General features: G+C 42.4%; 1 protein-coding gene across 4 annotated transcripts in view; it reads right to left on the bottom strand.

The window, feature by feature from the left end:
• The window catches only part of usp32 (ubiquitin specific peptidase 32), a 62193-nt gene that overhangs the window by 39502 nt on the left and 1516 nt on the right, over positions 1-21175 (bottom strand). For all 4 annotated transcript variants that reach the window (XM_041941489.1, XM_041941492.1, XM_041941490.1 and 1 more), the window contains exon 2: positions 3918-4045. In XM_041941489.1, coding sequence (XP_041797423.1) covers positions 3918-4045 — 128 coding nt within the window. The remainder of the gene's footprint in view (positions 1-3917; positions 4046-21175) is intronic.

Genomic DNA, 21175 nt, shown 5'->3' with positions numbered 1-21175 from the left:
TCAGTTTGGCTGAGATCTGGTGACTGTGAAGGCCACATAATTCTACTCAAACCGTTCACAGAGCTCGAAGCATAGCATAGAATCATCTGCATATTAATCAACTCATTAGTTCCCTTTAATCTGCCGGCTGTCTGTAGCCTGAAGCCAGGCAGGGCAGTCTCTTTTGAGGTTGTTTTGAGACTGCGTCGTGGGATCTGTATTTTTTGAGGAACATCCTGGGCGGAGAAACTTTTCTGTATTTTGTTGATCTTGTAAAACTCTACAAAAAATCCCTGAAAGAAGCAAATCTGGACTGCAGGGCTCTCTGAGCTGCTGTCTGAGAAACACGTGGCGGGGCTTCGACATGGGAAACTTTTCATAACATTTGTAACAGAGTGATGTCATTTGTCATTAGGTTTAATAGCATTTGTTAACTCCCAGCTCACAGAGCTCAGTTTTTGTTGACACTGTACGAGTCTGTACTTCATAATGTTGCGTATATACTGTAAGTATTGTTGAGTTAGCGTTCAAGAAAATCTGGTCCTGTTTCCTGTTCTTCGTTGTATTTCCTCTTCACCATAATAACATAATTTTTTGTATTTGCAAGTGATGCAAACGTAAAAGTACAGCAACAACTGCTATAAATCACAATTACAATCATCTACACTAGTCCCCTCCTGCAGTAAAATCAACGGGCTGCTGAGGCCTACAGTATATTCTCTACAATTATTAAATTATATGATATGACATCACAAAACAAATGCCATGAATTCATTCCCCTCCTAGGATGATGAGAGGAACTGAAATAAAGTAAAGCATGATTTTTCAGACAATGTGGTTCCCAGCATCATGTTGTTCCACCGATGTCAGTGTATTTTTCAATACATACGTTAGTATATCAGTAATCACATGACCAAAACACATATGACTGAAAATATGAGGCGACGCTGAGCTCCATTAACTAGAAGCATATCCTTCGAAGGTGAAACAGCCTGTGTGACCTTGACAGATCCCACCTAGAATCACTTTAAACACAGCTAATGGAATGAGCCTCCTGTTTGCATGAAAGCATTATGTATGCTCCTCTGCTGAGGGCCACTGAATCTGTGTATCATCATTATGAACACTAACAACCTAAAGAAGAATGTGTTAAAGCACCAGATAGATTAGTTTTGTAAACTACGTGTAACTGAGATTTCTGCACGTTTCAAAAGAACTGGTCTGTTTGTTGACTGACTGATTAGGCTCAGGCTTTCTTTGAACTGTCAGACTGTGCGGCAGCCATGTTTCTGTTTGAAGAGACCAGCAGTAACCTTAGACCGCTGTCACCGCAGTAACTGCTGCCATGGTGACAAAGGGGAGGAAAGAGAGATGCTCAGAGAACGAGAGAAGACACATGTTGTAGTGTTCAGTGAATGGCAAATGGACTGCATTTATAGAATGCTTTTGGACAAAGTGCTTTCACTGACCCACGCTCTCGCACACACACACACACACACACACACACACACACACACACACACACACACACACACACACACACACACACACACACACACACACACACACACACACTCTACAGACATGGTACGTGTTGTCAGTGTATCCTGATGACACAAATATCTGTACAGCGCAATATTTTAGGGTTTTGTTGCTTCATGGAAACTGACCCTCTTAAATCATCAAACTCTATATTAATACTTCCTTTTATACTTTTTTGGGACTTCCTTTCCTAATTCCAAATCACAAAGCTCAAACGATCTGTTTTCCTCCTGAAGGTTTCTGAATCTGCCAACTTCAATAGCCACAGGAAGGAGATCAGCTCTGAACTGTGCAACGGACGATAAACAAGTGGGGGAGAGTGGTGGCAAACAGCTCAGTCACTTACAATCAGATGGAGCTGTGTGAGGGAAACAAGAGGTATCTACTGCAGTTATATGAGGACTGGATGCTGACCAGAGATGTGTATGATGCAAATGAAGGTATTACATGTTGTCATATTGCTCTGCCCAGTATGGTCTGCACCAAGTCAGAGAGTGTGTCTGTAAGTCAGACACTCAGCAGCTGGATTTTAAACTGCATGAATTCAGAGCTCCATTATCTTCCATCAACGATGGTCATAAATGTATTCAAAGCAGAACTTTCAGATATTAACTCCTTAGAATGAGCTCTTTACATCCACAGAGAGAGTCCGCCATGTTGCGTCGCCATGTAGCCCAGAATGGACAAACTAAAACAGCTAAAACACAGACTCTAACGAGCACCTTTCACGTTTTTCGCGGCCATGGTACATTCTGCTACACACATGGAAAGGGAGGGGTGAGGGAGGGAGTATTCAGTTGGTTGCAGTCTGCAACCTCACCACTAGATGCCACTAAATCCTTCACACTGGACTCTCAAGCCAAACACAGGACCGGACTGGACCAAATGTTACCACTAGGTGTTGCACATGACTCAGCTGTGCAAGTTTAACATCAAAATAATACATGTAATACGTATTCCGGCTAAGTCCAACCTGCAAAAATATCGAAACTTTATCTATAAACAAAAAGGGCCTCTGTAAATATGTTAATCCTTTGCAGGATGTGCTTGAGATCAGAGGTGTGGTGTCTGGGGCACTGCAGTAGCTCACCTGGTAGACGCTCTCTCTCCCCCCTTTCCTGTCTCTCTTCAGCTGCACTATCCAATAAAACAAATAAAAAAAGAAAGGACCACAGCCTCAGATTTATCCACAAGTCAGGGACACAGCCCTGACATTCATTTAGTGTCAGGTTTATCATTAGGACTTATTTTATAAAGTCTCCAAAGAGACACTGATGTTGAAGGCTGGATTACAAAGCTTTTGGTATGGATACGATTGCACCGGAGCACTCATGAGAACGGCACAACGGTAACAATTACATTAAGCAACAAAGGAATAGGTCTCTGGCATGCAGTGTCCCAGAGATATTTAGTATGTCGTACATGATATAATATCATTTTGATGCCACATCATCGACCCGAGGAGGTTAAGCACGGCTTCAATTGCTTATTACTAACGCAGGTTGGAGTTAGCACCGTCTGCACAGTTTACTGATGCAGGCTGCGGTTTAATTTGCCTGAACCTCACATAATGACAATGCCAGTTTAGTTGGTTCACATAAAATCAAACCAGGTTAAGCTCATACACTGGGCCGGACCAGAAAAGCATCCACCCTACAAGGCATTGTGGGACTATTCCTACTGCCGTTCTCCATAATTGATGGCCCATTTACACTTAAGATTGATCCCTTGCTGTCTAATGTCCGGCAACATCATGCTCTTTAAAACAGGAAACACACAACACTAAGGAAGTAATGATGCCTTTTCATTGGACCTTTGAGTCTCCTAGTGGAATGCGGAGCAGGACTGGGAGAAACACTGCATTATTATCAAATCTTTTTAGGTTAGTAAGGATCCACCTACTGTACCTGGTCCAGAGTTTCTTCTCTGATGTATGGCATGTGATTAGGGGAGGAAGACACAGCAGAGCTCCAGGCAAAAAAGTGTGAGTCCAGTTATCGCCTTGTCACTACAGTCTCTGCTAGACACCCCTGACTGTAACGCTATCCAAGCTAGTATCGATCCCTATATCCCACAACACACTCAACAAAACCACCTAAGTCCTCTTCAATTTGTCTAAAGTTAAAAGTCCAGTGTGCAGGATTTATGGGGATCTACTGGCAGAAATTGAACATAATAAGAAGAATTATGTTTTCATTTGTGTAGAATCACCCCAAACTGAGAACTGTTGTGTTTCTGTTACCTTAGAATGAGCCCTTTATATCACCTCATTTCTACAGGATCAGCCATTTGGGGGGCAGTGGATGCTCTACTAAAATCGACTTAAACTAACCTGTTTCAGACAGACTGACACTCATGTTCAATGGCAAATGGTGTGTGATATCACTGTGGCTTACCTCTGCAACTTTATGGGGAACTCCATCTCCCAGCACTTCCCTGTAGAAGCACTGCTGGGTCATGTAATAGGTGAGGCCGCTGGTTCTCTTGAAGGCATCTTTCAGCCGCTTCAATTCCACATCAGTGACTAGAGACGGAAAGACAGAAAAACAGAAGTGACTATCAGCAAACTGTGCATGCTTTGTTGTTCAATTAGTCTGTCTGCTAACAGGGCGACAGTAAGTACAACCAAAAAACAAAAACAGTCTATGTTACTGTCCATCACAGTGTTACTTCAACTTTAGCTAAGTTTCACTGTTTCTACAGAATGTAGATTTGGATCATCCTGACTAACCAGGACATGACATGCACAATAGTGCTGGGCTCAAAAAATCGATCTGCCGATTTTAAATCGATTCTCATTTTATTTAAAAAAAAATCGATTCTCGCGTCCAAAGATTAATTTTTTATACATTTATATACATATTTTTTTCCTGGGTGAACAAAGCAATTTGCAAGATATGCCAGATGGAGATAAAATTTTGCGAAAATACGACCAACCTCAGGAACCACAAGACAGCATGTCCAAGTCCACCGCCAGACCACAACAGAAAAGAGCTAGCTGGTAGTTGTAGAGCTTCCTTAAGTTTTTTCTGTTGTGGTCCGGCGGTGGACTTGGACATGCTGTCTTGGTGATGTCGCTGCATGTGCACTAAAGCTTTGATGTGACTTTTAGACAGTTTACAGTTCAGTTTAAAATGTCCAGTTACATGTTCGCATTTCGAAAGCAATTGAATGTCTTATACTTGTAAAGATTTACAGTGAGATTTACTCTAAAGAAAAACTGTGAGACACTTCTGTTTTCTCAGGTACCCTTCTACCTCTGATGTTGTTCACATTAGTTTGATTATTTAGCCTGTAAGCAGCAGCACTTTGTTCACATTGACTGAATCTCTTTATTTTTTATACATTTTGATGAATTACTTCACAGCTGTTTGTGGACAAAATGGCCAAATTAAAGGTACATTTGTATTTAACAGCAACAGCTTTTGGGTGAATTCTTAATGTCATATTTTTAATAATGCATCAGTAATTCTGCCGTACATCATGTCTGTAAAATACTCTGGGAGGGGGTTGGTCCTCGCCATTTTCACTCGTCTTATAACCACCATTAATTGCCAATGCTTCATTAATTTGCTGCCAAACGTCAATATAAAACTATTATTAATATGTTGCACAACTAGACAATCAGGAAACAGCTCAAAAAAACGTTTTAATAACACTAACCCGAATCTAATCGAATCAAATCGATTCTGAATCTCAAGAATCGGAATCGAATCGATTCTTGAAATCTGAATCGATACCCAGCAACAAACCAGAGTCCTTTCATCTACGTCGTCTGATGGACGGTCTCAAAATTTCAAGCAAAGGATTCCAAAACTTTATGCAACATTGATTATGAAGCAGTGATTTTTTGTTTTTTTGGGTTGTTTGCTTTGGAAGAAACAACCCAAAAATAGACTGATGGAATTCTACCTGAAGTGAGAGAGGCTGCTTAACACAGGGTATTCGTACAAGTCAAAACACACTCGTACTCACATCTTACATTTTTACGTGCTTACACACACAAACATATCTTCCATTGAGCTACAGTCAATTAGAGGTTTACCACAAACCGCGGCCGTTCGACTTCGCAACACTGCAGCGGTGACAGCTGAGTAATCGGTGTCAATACCGCAGCTAAATGATCACCAGAACTGCTGTTCTTACCCACAGAGCTGACTCTCAGCTGATAGGAGAACAATCAAAAAGCAATAATGAATAATAACAGATGGTCATCATACTCCAGCCCATAACAGCTGACCAATCAGACGTCAACATCCAATCATACCTGAGTCAGTCAGACACAAATTAATCAATGAATTGGCCATTTATAGCAAACAGTGATTCAGTTAGACTAGTTAGAGACAGCTCTGCTCTCAAAGCATCTGAGCAGCAACCTGGAATCTGCTCACTTGTAACAGCAAAACCTTATGCACCTAAGACTGAGACTGTCACGATGACGGGAGGTGCAGCTGGAAACGCTACAGCATCACGGCCCCATCTAGCAGTAGTTGAAAATGTCAGCTTACAACATCTTAGTCTAAGACAAGTCAGACTCAATCACCTGCAATCGCCACACAATACAGCCGGTGAGATTTCCGTCTCACGAGGGGCGCCCTGGTATTTTCAGAGGGGCAGGGCCAGCAATAAAACCTTCAAAGAATTCAAAATGGAGACCTAAGTTTGATTTTCTTAATTTAACTCATCAAAACTATGTAACAAGGGTACTGGTGTATATCACACTCAGGGTGTGAAGGCACAGAAATGAGAGCATGTCCAACACTCAGTGTTGTTCTGCCACTGACTACAGCAATAAAACTGGTAAACACACACACACATGCACATGCACATGCACAGTTCAGGGTCTTCCCGTGTGATGACTGGCCCAAGTGCAGAGCCGTAACCATCAGCAGCATCACTACATGACATACACATCCCTTTTGTCCTCTGCTGCACTGTGGTAAAGGCACGGATAGTGTGTGTGTGTGTGTGTGTGTGTGTGTGAAAGAGATACTAGGATGGAGTCCCAATGGCAACAATTATCCTGCTTGCTCTGCTGCTGCAATGAAACACATTCAGCTTTATTGTCACACATCCAGATCAAACACTGATGGAGCTTTCCAGACTCAGCTGCACACTGTGCAATATGCTGCTGGCTGAACTGAAGCAGGGCCAGCAGAGATGTGGACACACTAGTGCTGAAACCACCATAACTTGATGAATGAATAGGTCCACTGACTGAACATAAACAAAAATGACCACTTTGACCACTGATTAAAAATATAACCAATTAAAACAAATACAGCTAGGCTGCACTGCTCTGTTTCACATGAAATTAATAAAACACCTTTGGAATTTTGGACTCTTGAGACGAAACATGTTTTTTGGGAACATTTCTTAACTAAATAACTGTCCCGAGACATTAGACATTAAGTGCTGCCTTACAGACAGGATGCCAGTTAACACAGATAGACTTAAGGTAACTTAGCTGGGCACCTGCATGTTCTTTTAGTCACGTGCATCATATCATATAGACTGCACATTATAGCAGATGGGCTGAAGGTTTGTGTTAAAAGGGGTAGACTACATCACAGCTACAGAGCTTTGTTACAGCCTCCTTCCCTGGAGTGTAGCAATGAGACATAAATCTGCTCCCTGACAAACATCTCTGAGCACAGTTTACATGATTTTTTTTAAGACTTGCATCAGTAGTGCTGGAAAGGTTCCAGGCAGCATTACCACAATACAGCAGTAATGTGATGCCTGCTGTGAGGCTGAGCTCATTACCATTATCTCAGCTTCTGTTCTCTCTCTAATTTCACCCAAGCAACCACAACTTTCCATCAACAATCAGGTCACATCACGGGTAGCTAACAGTTTACTAAGCTGCTCCACTCTGACCTGCGCTGAGGTGTTCGGTAATCCGGACATAACATTTCTGTCAGTGCTTCACAAGTTAAGCTCTCCACAGTACAACAACGCAATAGCAAGGGCAGCAATGTGTATTACTGTGCTGTTCCTGTCATGTAAAAGCTCTCAGCATCAAGAGCTCTGATTACAGCTGATCTGCACACTTTACCAACTGTATGGAAATCCAGCTGCTGAAAATATCAGCATGTTAAAATTGTGTTGCAAATAAATGGTATCAATGATTAGCTGATCATCGATCAATCATGACCACTCCAGGAGGTTCTGGACTTGCTGTAACTTCACTTGGGACAACATGTTTATATACCATGTTTTGGTCCGTTCCATCTGCTTCTGAACTCTTTTGACACCAGCCTGTAGAGGGCGATAGAGTCCATATGGCCAGAGGTTTAAACTTGAAGTCTACCCAGCTGGCAGACAAACACACACACACACACACACACACACACACACACACACACACACACACACACACACACACACACACACACACACACAGAGCGATGTGCAGCAATGTACTTCTTCCAGTACAAAGACATGGAATGAACTGGAATTGCAAACATTAAAATTATAACAACAAAATACACTAAATATCAGAACTATTACAGCAGGAACATCATACTGATAGTAAGCAGCAACAATCAACCTTACCGATGTCTCAACCTTAAAAGTCTCCTTCCTTTATGGTTAATACAGACTTCAAAAATAAACTTGTAATCTGAAAGATAATAGTCTCACTTGGTGTCTCCAAACACTCCTGGTTAACTGTGAACGTGCATATCTAATGAACTTCACTCTATTATACTGCAACCCGAATCATTTCACATCCAGCTATGAGAATGACTTGAAGTATTGCCAGTCCTTTGTTTGTCAGGGATGGCCGTGCTGTTCTTAAGACTTAATTGTGCTCGAACACAAACGTTCAAAAAAACTACCCAGAGACCAAACTTGCTGTAAAACAGAGACCATATAATTTGACTTTAAAGGCGAGGAATGCAGCCAAAATCACTTCTAGGCTACTGAGGGAAAAAACATCAAGTGCGTGCATGTAACTGGACTAAAATTCTGGCCTTTCTCTCTACTGATGACTTTAACAAAGCAACAGAAAATAAATAATAGATGATGAAAGAGTAGTAACAGAAATGACTGCAGGTAAACTGCTCTGGACACACACGAACACCTCTATCTGACAGTCCAAATAACAGAAGCAAAACTGAATAGAACGTATGTGTGCTACAGCAGACACACTTTCCGCCTTTAATTGAGGCCTTTTAAAAGTACACCTTGGTTGGCCTGGTGACCTTTTTCTATCCACAGTAACCATAAACCACTCTTACAGTTCAGCTGTGTGAGTCGTCTCCTTAACAGAGAGCGAACACAGCTTCATTTTGCTAGTTGGCTTCAAACATGCAAAGCAAATGAATCATCGCGTCAATCAAATATTCCAAATACATGAGTCGTGTTTAATCCAGCGAACTACTCTCCTGTGCTTTGTTTCTCTCTCACACACACTTCGGCTGTGCCTTCTTCATTGCCTACTGTACAAAGTGACTGAAAAAAGCAGATGATGCAACTGGGGACTGACGAGGAACTGGTGATGTCACAACGAGGGGAGGCACCTTCTAACTTATTTCCACAATAGACCTCTACAGAAATTCTCCTAATTCCTTTATTTTGTTAATTGTGCTGTGAGAAGGAAAAGTTCAACATTCTGTGAAACACTCATTTCCAGGAAACAGAAGGACAAAAACAGAAGTGTAAAAATGCAATGTTGTGGTTTTATGGGGATATGTGCTGGACTATTTCAGTGACTTCCTGGAGTCAGAGAGCTTGCACTGGTTGCTTGGCAACCTCGCAGTGACAACAAGACTCCAGGAAGTCAGTGCATCCAGCGAGGAAATGGTCCTACACACTTGCACTTTTTTCTTTTTTTTCAGATTATAATAAAAACAAGATAAAACCTGTTACTTAGTGAGCTTTAGAGGTGAGTGCAGGCAGATTTTACTACCTTTGGACAGAGCCGGGCTAGCTGTTTCCATGTTTCCAGTCAAATAAGCAAGACAGCACCTCCAGTCACCAGTCAGACAAGCTCGTGAAGTTCACAGAGGCACCACCTGTTTCTCTGGTGGCAAAGAGTCTGCCTACAGGTGGGACACTGACCATCTGGTGACCTGGTGCAGTCAGAACAATGTGGAGCTCAATGCTCTGGGGACAGTGGAGACGGCAGAGGATTGATTTGCAGTACTTGCTTTCATCACTATTTATATTTCCTCGTTCTATGTTTATTGTCACGCACCGGCAAACCAAGGCAAGGTTCCTTGCATGTGAAAACCTCCTTGGCAATGAACCTGACATCTGACAAGCTGGTGAGGACAGGTCCACACAGTGGTCCGTCCCAGTGACTGACCAGGCATGGGAGCCTACTTACAGTGGAAAACAAAACAAAACAATGCATTCCCAAAGTCGCACACATCAGTTATCACGTTGGAGGGATGTGATTTGTACCATTTCCTTTCTTTCTCCATGGGCTCATTTGAGGTCAGTAATAAAAACAGCTTTCTTTCCAAAGCTCAACTCCAACATAATTCTGCTTTGGCCTCCATGAAGACGGATGAGAATGGTTATGTGCTTATTTAACACCTGCATAAGTAGGAAAGCGGGTATTGCTCACACGGCTACAGAGAGAGAATTGAATTACAGGGAATGACTGTTGCGTCTGAAGATGGCTCCCTGGGAGAAAAAAAAAGAACTCATAAAAAACAAATTAGAAAAGTCAAAGTCAAAAGAACGTTTTACAGCAAACAAAGCAGAGGCAGCCCTACTACTGAGAGCTTGTTGGTATTTGGAGGCACAGTTGCAATGCAGGAACGCCACTGGCTATATGAGGCAGCTGGAGCCGTGAGATCACATGTGGTCATGTGACCTGACAGGCCGTGTTTTCAGGCTTCATGTTATGTGTTTGCGGCTGTACTACAGTCCTCTCCAACCAGCTAATGGCTAATGGTGACGACAGCAAGAGAGGCGACTGTTCGAAAACAACAACTGTGGCTCCTAAAGAGGTTAGCTTTGAGGCTGCTTTAGCATCAGGTATACCAGAACTGTTTCCTACTGCATCATATGGCCCGTTGATCTGATTGGTTGAAATTAGCCATGATAGATGCTGACAGATGGTTTATCCAACCAACTGCCAAGTATTTTTTGAAATTGCCTGCCCTTTCCAAGGACGGCTTCCCAAAGGGTTCTGTGTGACAAACCATCTGGCGCGTCTGGTGAGACAAGTGGGGGACTGAGGTGAAAAAGTCATCAGAAAATAATAATGCATCACCTCGGGATGTCCTGGGATAATCCACAAGACAGCAATCAGGATGGAATAAGGCAAGTGGAAGATATCGGTTAGATAAGACCTTCGCTGTAACACATTGTGCTGCAGGTACAGCAGCTGTCAAAAACGGCCCACTGTACTCCATCGAAACAAAGGAACCATTTCCTGATGCACAGTGGAAAGTAGCTGAATCGTGGAAAAGGAAACAAAAACTAGCTATCTCAATCAATGATGCGCTCACTGACATTCTGAGTCCAGTTTGCCAGCCAAGGACATGAAAAAACAACAAAAAAGACCCCTTTATCTATGTTAGCAAAATTCTGCATGAGGACTTTGCTTCTGAATGACTGGTGTTGGTTTAAAGCTGCATTTGAAGTTCAGTATTGGTGTCCTGGATGTGAAGAGGGGATGTCTAATTCTGTCCAAACTACCTTTCACCTGCTTTTTACAAATGAAGAGCCGAAGCTGTATTAAGAGATGTAGCAAGATGTTCATTCTAATGTGAGTTGCTTATTGGATGCAGGTTTCCATGGCCTTTTGTGTTCTAGCTGAGAGAGCTGACTTCTTGCTTGTTCTGCAGCAAGAAGTCAGCTCTATCTGGGCATTAATGAGAAACAGAGGGAGGACCAACTCACGCCTGCAAAAGTCATTTAGCATTTCTTTAGTCTTGGTGATGTTTATAACCAAGGTGATTGGTATTATACCACTCCAGTAGGGCCCCAACCTCAGAGCTGTTAGCTAAATCATCACCGCCACTGTTGTGTCATCTGCATATTCAAAAATCTGCAGGATATAATCATCTTTACACAGTGAGCACAGCAGAGATGAGAGAACACAACCCTGACGGCCCCCAGTGTGGAGGGTCACAGGCCTAATTGCTCACCTGTGGACATTCGCAACATTAATAATAAGGACAACTTATTAGAAAAACAACAATAACAACAAATAACCAAATATGATAAATCTGAGGTGTGGGAAGAGAGAAAGAGCAGTCCTTGCCCCTCATTCCTTACTACCCCCAACTGCACCAGTGGAGCTGCTCAGGGGCCACTAATAAACTTCTGGTTATACATTTTAAAACACTGGCCAAAGTGACACAGTGGGCAGCGTGTTCCAGAGCAGCAGGATGTCCACCTTCTCACAGCATGGTGTTGCTAAGACCATACCACCTTTGTGTTCTGAGTCAAAGTCATGTATGAGCCGTCTGATTGGAGTATAGAAGTGATTAGTGTCAAAGAGCTGAATCACAGGCTTTAGCAACAGTGCAGGCAGCCAATCATACACGTGGATCAGCAGAGTGCACCAGCTCCAGTAACAGAGAATAGATCACCCTTGTGAGTCACGTAAGGTACGAGCTGATGGCGTTCACGAGACGAGAAGCATAAAATCTTCTGAGGAGATGCTGCAGAGCCAAATCAGCAGCCCGTCTCTCCTCTCCCCCCTCTAATGCTCCACCGTCTGCAGTAAAAACCTCACTTCTCTCAGATTTACAACACATAAGCACACAGTAATCTTTGCTAAACCGCAGTCATTGTGTAGCTTGTGCAGTAGGCTTTTTAACTGCGCAGTGTATTACAATCACCACTGGGTATGGCTTGAACATTTTGATACTGGTGCCAATATGATACTTGTGTTCTGATTTTTTTTTTTTAATCTCTTAGACCAAAGAGTATTAGAGCTGAAACTATCTCTCAATTAATTACTTGATTTGTCTTATTTCTTTTAAATCACTTCATTCATTCTCTAAGCATAAAACAGTTACTCAGTTCCAGCTTCTGAACTGTGAGGACTGTGTGGGGCTGTTTTTGACTTACAAGATAATAAAGTGAATTTCTTTGGATTTAGGACTGCTGATTAAAAAAAACGAGCAATTCAGGGGTTGGGCCAACAGCAACGTCCCTGGTTCATTTGTTCCATCTTGCTTCCTTGTTTCCTGTCATCTCTCTTTACTGTCTGTAATAAAGGCATAAAAAGGCCAAAAGGTCTGCATGAGGAAGTATTTAAATTGGATGCCCAGCCCCAAATTAAAAAGTAAGAAGAAGAGGCTCTGTGGCAAACAGTTTCATTGTGAGTGATTCTGGAATGCAGCTTCCCATTAACAATTGCAGCTGTTATTGTTTAGCAAACATACACATTTTTGTCTCCACTGAAACTCTAAGCCCACTTACACATTCTTCAGTTACTACCACGTTAGATCTTAGCGCAGTGCATTATCGAATCCGCATTACAGGCTGGTCTCCATCTATTCAGCAAACTCTTCTCCACTGTTGATATCTCATATAGCTCACTTTATCTCAAACTGGTTGCTTTGACTTTAATCCTTTTGATTGGGTCTGTGGGAAACTTTTACAGAGACTGTGCAGCTTTCACAGCAACATTTATTAATAAAGTAAAAACCTCCAATAAAAGAGTGAAGCACAGCGTGTAGGTACATACAGTTGATTTGATGATGATGATGATGAGCAGGCTGACTCTAGTCTATGCACATCAAAGTCACACTGCACACATTAGTCATGTGGCAGTGAGCTTTCTGATCATGCATCTTATAATGTGCACGTATCATAAATCCCCCTGGAGTCCAGTGGCGAGGTTGAGGGCTCATTATTTATCCTGTATGATGAACGTTCACTCCGGTGCACCCTGTGCTCGCTCAGCCTCCACAGTGACACGGTGTTTAACGGACAGTCTGAGCAGAGACCGTTTGAAGTGCATATTATCCAATTTTCATTTGAAGAAAGATGGGAAGGAAAAAGCAACAATGCTTGTGAGGAACATCTAATCACCTTAGCAGCAACTCCATCGTGACATCCATTCAACACCTAAGACAACTGAGCAGTGTGTGGAAGCACAGCCGGCGGACATTCAGCGTTACATCTACTGTAGATTCAGGCAGTGTTTGGCAGGGACTTGTCAGCTGGAATGGTTTTCCAACAGTTTTGAAGGAGTTCCCAGAGGTGCTGAGCACCTGTTGGCCCCTTTGCCTTCACTCTGCGGTCCAACTCATCCCAAACCTTCTCAGTTGGGTTTAGGTCAGGTGACTGTGGAGGACAGGTCATCTGCCGCAGCACTCCATCACTCTCCTTCCTGGTCAAATAGCCCTCACACTGCCTGGAGGTGTGTTTGGGGTCATTATCAGATGGGATGGCATGTCGCTGCAGGATGCTGTGGTAACCATGCTGGTTAAGTGTGTCTTGAATTTTGAATAGATCACCAACAGTGTCACCAGCGAAGCCCCCCCCACACCATCACACCTCCTCCTCATGCTTCAGGGTGGGAACCAGACATGTTGAAACAATCCTCTCACCTTTTCTGCCTCTCACAACAACATGGCGAGTGGAAACAGAAAACTCAGATCTGAACAGCTGATGTTGAGATGTGCCTGCTTCTTGAACTCTGTGAAGCATTTCTGTGGGCTCTAATCTGAGGTGCTGCTAATTTACGGTTTCTGAGGCTGGTAACTCTGACGGACTCTAACTCTTGGTCTTCCTTTCCTGGGGCGGTCCTCATGAGAGCCAGTTTCATCACAGCGTTTGATGGTTTTTACGACTGCACTTGAGGATACATTCAAAGTTCTTCCGGATCGACTGACCTTCATGTCTTAAAGCAATGATCGACTGTCGTTTCTCTTTACTTAGCTGAGTGCTTCTTGCCATAATATGGATTACAACAGCAGTCAAATAGGGCTGTTAACTGTGTACCAACCCTACTTCTGCACAACACAAATGATGGTCTCACACACATTAAAAAGGCAAGAAATTCCACAAATTAACTCTTGACATGGCACACCTGTTACCTGAAAACCATTTCAGGTGACTGCCTCATGAAGCCGAATGAGAGAATGCAGAGAGTGAGCAAAGCTGTCATCAATGCAACTTCCAAGAATCTAAAATATAAAACACATTCTGGTTTGTTTAACCCTTTTTTGTTTCCTCCATAATTCCACGTGTTCCTTCATAGTTTTGATGTCTTCAGTATGAATCTACAATGTAGAAAGTAATAAAAATAAAGAAGAACCATTGAGAGAGAAGGTGTGTCCAGACTTTTGACTGGTAGTGTCGAGCAGGGAGTGCAACACCTGCCTCACTCTATCATTTTTTTATGCTCCCACAGGTTGTTCAGTGTTGAAGTCAACAGCATTTGTAGGCCATCAGGAGTTTCCTTGTTTTAAAGTGGCTTTGAACACGTTGGACTCTCTTTGATTAATAAAGAGAATGCAAATTTCGAAATTCGTATCTCGCCTCTTGACCTGACGACCCCTCAGATTTATTCTTCCAACTTGTTGTCCTCACACTGGGGACCGCTGACCTATACCACACAGCATTTACCATTACGACAGCTTTAAGAGAACATGAACAGCCATCTGTGTGGAGACACCAGATGACTCCCAACAAACATTCTGTGACTTCAGTAAGCGCTGAAATGATTAGCTGTTTCTTCATTGATTATATCGACAGAAGTTTTATTGATTATTCTTTGAAATCATTTATCCAGAAAAATGCCAATCATTCTCTGGTTCCAGCTTCTCCAGTGTGAGGATTTGCTGCTTTTCTCCATTTTTTTTTCTTTTCAGCTCTAATAGTTGATCATCAGCATGACAAGTTTAAATTCAAGAAATTCAACTACAATCTCTGCTGGCTCTCACTTCTTCTCACACACGAGGACCAAACTCTTGTTTAACTCAAGTGAAGGCTGACAGAAACATACGAAGGCACTGCTACAGATAATATACACATCAAATTAAAAAAAAAGTCTAGTTTCTGAACAAGTCTTCTATTATACGACTGAAGCAAACCTGATGACAAAATAGTACTACCACATAATGGCAAAATTGTTACAACTACAAGTGGACAACTGGGGGTGTGAAACAAAGCATCCACATTATGGAGAACAGTTTGTGTATTGTTGATGCCGTGATGCAATGGGTGTATTCTTGGACACTGGGCTGCATTAACTGCAACTGTTACCATTCAATGCAGGGTAAACAATGGGTCTGATTCCTGCAACTGCCCCCCTCCCGCCCACACACACACACACACTTCAGACAATGTCCATAACATACAATAGTTATTGCCAGATACACAGCGCTGCATCCCTAGCCATCTCTCACTTACTGTACACACACACCTGCATTCCCCTCACACACATTCACAGCAGGTTTTCGGTGTTGGGCCGCCTTACTAAAATATTGTGGCAGCAAAGCAGCAGCCAGCGAAGCGTCCTGCTGTGACTCAGTGTTTGCTGTCCTATCAAATAAAGCTGGGCCTGGCCAACCTGCTGCTACCAGCGAGACTGGAAACACCCAGGCACAGAGCGGGCGTCTGGAGCAGCATGTAAATACTGAACTCACGTGAGCCATGGTGACCTTTTAGTCATGGTGAAGCGTCAACAGAAGTGCTTGCAGGCAGGAACATACACAGAGTGCTGTTCTTAAAAAGCTCATTTCACCTGTGGGCATGACACCAAAATATTTAGCATGAAACTGCTGTTTAATGGAATTGGAACGAGGAAAAACAGCATGATTTTCATTTCAGAGCCAATTCTAAATTGATCATACTAATACTTAGAAATGTGCTATAATCCCCTCTGTGCTCTGTTGCAGGCTGTAAAGTCTTGTGACCGTTATATCTGTGGAAAATGAATAATCAAAAAAAAAAAAAAAAAAAAAAAACCAACCAGGCACTTGTCTCTTTTTTTTTTAATTCTCAAAGTCAAAGTCAAACCAAAACTCAGAGTGGAGTTATTATTCTACAGGACAGTAGAGCTGCGCTGAAGCTCACCTGTGTGTGACTGGACTTACTGCATAATAGGCCTTTTCACAGAGGACATTTTAATGTGTCACAGTAGTAAAAGCACAGGTGTAAATCATATAATGAATGATGGCTGAGTTTCACAGTGACTGTCATGACTTACTGGAACACTTGAAAGGAACAGAGCTATTGTTAATGTCCAAAGGGCCCATTGGACTTGGACATGATTATGAACAAATACGCGAGTGAATCCTAAGAATTGGTACCACGGCAGATCTGGGTCTAGCAGAATCAGTATCAGTTGAGCTGAATGCCAGTCCTGTGCCTATTTCATTGTGTTTCGCCCACTTCGGCGTCCTGTTTCACCACTGTGTTGTGAGGCTGGTCCCCTTTTTGTTGTAAGTTTGTTTGCCGTCTTCGAGTTTGTGGAACCATGACACAGCCAAACATTACCATCATGACACTGCATATCTGAGTCTGTCACACCAGAGATCTACCACCTGTGAAATTTACCTTACTATTTTGGTTTAAAAAAAAAAAAAAAACATGAAACCTGATGAAGGAAGGGGTTGTAGTGCCTTTTGTATTAATATTCAATAGTCAAGAAAACTTGCTATAGGAAGCTGTGATTTGTTGTATTATATCGGACTTGATGAGGTTATAACACAGACAATAGCTGTAGATGCCACTCGTTGCCTCACTTTAGCGGTCTTCATTTCAGATGAGGCCACGCCATTCTCCAAGGCTTTGTACGTGCCACAGTTGTGTGGGGGGGAAAAGCAAAGTACACAACACACCCTTGTTGTGAATCTTATAATACTAAAGGCTTAAGACTATGTGCTATTGATTTAAACCCACTACAGGAAGTCTTGGACCAAAATGATTGAGTAACGCTCAGATTAAGGAGCCTGTTCAACAGTCTGTCGCGCTGACGACTCAATGTTAAACTGATAAAATGTTAATCATTTATCAAGGAAAAAAACATTCCAGTCATCTGGAGAAGCACATACCTGTGTTTTAGAATGCTAAGACCTTGTACCAAAGGCTTTGAATCAAGGCTTTCTAGATGTCAGTGGAATGTCACATATATCAGGTATACGGCGGATGAAATGTAAGCAATATACTGTTAAAATGCATCTTAGACAGTCCTGCTATCTACAGCTAACCTAAACATGTACTGTTAGACAGCAATCAACCATGCAAATATGCAACTAAATGACCTCCTGCCCATGTTCCCACAGCAAACAGCTGACTGGAAGCCTTTGTGGCAGCAGTGGACAAATCTACATCCACAAACCAGGGAGCACAGGCTCAAAATGCAAAGCCGCGGTCTATCACCTCAGCCGATAAGGCCTGCTGACATCAACCAGAAATGCAGGGCTGTGCAGTTCTCAGGTGACTGTGGCTGTGTGTCAGAGCAGTTAGAGCCATGACCATGGCTGCATTACTAAACTATGTGGTGGTCAACCAACAAGGCCCAAATGGTCCGTGAGGAAGTTCCAGGGGCTTTTTAGGAAAATCTATGAAGCAGAACTTAGATCATAAGAACATATGATCACATGGGATATACAGCTTGTTTCAAAAACACTTACGTATCCTGTAGAAACAGATCAACACTTTTCAACTGGAGCCTGTCAGGCTATGTTTGAGTTAACCAGCTTCACAAAACTTTGGCTAAAAAGGACAACAGTCAGCTGACACTCCGCACCAGGATTCCTATGAGCACATTCACGTGAAGAGGTGGTAACACTGCCAACATAATGCAATGCAATACAACGGCTCCACAATCTATGGCTTCATTATTACCATCAAAGCACCTCTGGCAAGGACAGACAAAAGTTATGTTAACTGAACATTATCAGGCGTTATCTGTTGCAGGTAGAGTACATACAGTCAGCTACTACTTCAGCAGTGATTTCTTTGTCCACTGTAAATTGCTATTTAAAGGTGATTACAACAAACATCAACCTTGATGTTACTCAACACTGAGTCACACTAGCCATCTCGATCATTTCACAACACCACAAGGTTATAAATGCTTCATCCTCATTCCTGACCAATCTCTTTTTCTATCAATTTTCTACATGGAGGAGACAATGAGCTTAATCAGCTGCCCGGGGCTATAAAATCAAAACATTCAGCATTTCAGGACAGGAAAACACACTGCACCACACCTGATCCGAAATCAAAGCGTGGACTTACTCAAAATGCTGAATTTATTCAACAAGCAGGACACAGCTCAACCTCTAACTCTACATTCCCCATTACCCTTGCAAACAACCCAGCTGATTCGGGATCTGGACTTCAGATGACTTCTCTTTAAGTCGTGTACACAGTTTTGTACCCTTGACTTCTTTTCAAATGAATTCCATCACACGTGCTAATGTTGCACACCAATGATCAACGGGGACAGCTTTGGGCACATTTGAGTAAATGTTCAATCATCCTGTCACTGAACATTCTTTGGGAAAAATGAAGAGGACTTTCACCCCTGAAAATCTGGATGGCCAGTTCTCCACTCTGGTGTAGTGAACTGTTGAGTCCTGACCTCCTGTCTTGACTTGCTACAACATCAATCTGTTAAATCTCTGCTCTAACTGGTAACTTTACTCTTCTTTATTGTTGCAGAGTAGTGTCAGTGCTGAAATGACTTGTGTCTGTACAGGCTGAAATGTATTTTGAACCTTGTTTGTGGTCTCAACATGCCAAACGTTTCAAGCAGCCACACTGATTATGTTCTGACTTCAAAAATCTCTCATGTTCTTATCCATTTAAAATCTTTACTGTAATTGAATTCATCACACTTTTAATGCAAAAACTCGCCTGCAAATACTTGACTCTAGAAATATGGTTGCAATCACACAGTGCTGCACTGAAACTGTAAACAAAGTGAACAGAAAATACACAATCAATTAGGGTTGGGTATTGAAACCTGATACCAACATGTCACCACTTCCTATATGGCTGGTATCGACCAGATAAACTCACTACACAGATTTTGGTTCCTCTATGACATTGTCACTTAAAAGCCTGAGCTGTGCATTGAAACATTTTCACTTCATTGCCCGGCAACAGAAGCCGGTAACATTACACTCGCTCTGATGGCAGCACTCTCTGAGCAGGTAGCCTACTGTTAGCGAGTGGTAGCTTAGAAACAAAGTTAAAAAGCCTTAGGCTGAACGGTCTTAGGCGTGGATGCGCTTCATCCAACATGAGTTTGTGAAGCAAATGTTTAAAAACTATTGCATGTTAAGGTGGGGAACGTGTTAAATTGAATGAAACATCTGGTGAAGCATGGGATACACGAGTGCGGAGAGATGCACTGTGTCTGACTGCTTGTGTGACCCCATGCCAAGCACAGACCGCAGTGTGGACATCCCTGGCACCAGCGATGGGGAGGCCACTGATGATGATGACAGTAGCCTTTCCTCGGGTTCGTAATGTAATGGTGATTGCAAATTTTGTATTTAGAAAGTACTAACAAACAGAGCTTGCCGATTGAACGATATATTGGTTGAGTCCCTTCTGGCTGTGGGTTTTTTTTGTTATTTTATTTTTCTAATTTAATGGTCTGCCTCCGAAGAATAAGTGAGAGCTGCTACTCAGCAACACACTCCCAGTCAGCAACACTAACCCAGTAACAAAGAGGTCCGCAACAACAGAGGCAGCAGGGAAAGCAACGTGCAGAGCCACAATATTTTCACATCTATCTCTGTGAATTAAGGGTTGGTGATGAAACAATGGAAAGACAAACCAAAACAGAGTTTAATTCTGCGTCTGCTGAGTTTGAATGAAGTGTGTCTTACGATGTGGTGACAAGGCAATTAAGGTAGTCTTCAGTGAAAGAGACATTCAGAAGGTGCACGGCGGAAAATGGGCGGAAATATATTTCCTTTCTTGACATTTGTGACTTTTTGTTTATTAGACTAATAAATATACGTAGCATGACATGCAGTTAGTCGGGGGAGGTGTCGTATTATGCCAGAGAAAGCAAATATGATAATATTTCAGCGAAGGAAGTGCTTCAGTTTAAAGCTACAGTATTTTCTGTTTAGTACTGTAACTGTTTATTTAGTGTAAAAGACCAGATGATACCCAACCCCACAATCAACCCTGCAAAATTAGGCTTGAAGGAAGTCTGACTGATCCTTGGTTTTCTACAGGAACATATCAAAGCCTAACCTTTCAAAAAGGATGCTCCCTAACCATTATCCTTGTGGTGTCCTACTAGAGTGAGCCGACATGAAAACTGACCTCATAATTGCTGCAGTTCAGCCTGCTGTGGGAATTAGGAAGGCTGCCATGTGACTGGTCAGATAAGGCTGGATGGCTGGATAATTCCACCGCCTGTGTGTGTGTGTGTGTGTGTGTGTGTGTGTGTGTGTGTGTGTGTGTGTGTGTGTGGTCACATGTGATCATCAGAGTGGGAATAGCAATCAGCTTGAGGAATGTCCAAACCACCACACAAGGAGCTGATATTGAAAAGAAGCCATTTAGCTAATAGAGGCGACAGCAAATTAAGGTTTGCTCAAAAACGGGCTTCTGCAGGAATCCTGGCCGAAAATAACTTACACTTCAGTAAAAGACTACAGTCATTTAGATGAATATGAACACAAAGGACAGATCAGTCTGATCACCCTATAGGACCCTGGTAGAGACAGGACACTGTCCTGGATGA

The sequence above is a fragment of the Chelmon rostratus genome, chromosome 7 (genome assembly GCF_017976325.1).
Source record: "Chelmon rostratus isolate fCheRos1 chromosome 7, fCheRos1.pri, whole genome shotgun sequence".
Classification (NCBI taxonomy): domain Eukaryota; kingdom Metazoa; phylum Chordata; class Actinopteri; order Chaetodontiformes; family Chaetodontidae; genus Chelmon; species Chelmon rostratus.
Note: the sequence above shows the minus strand (reverse complement) of the source record. Positions and strands in the feature narration are given on the sequence as shown.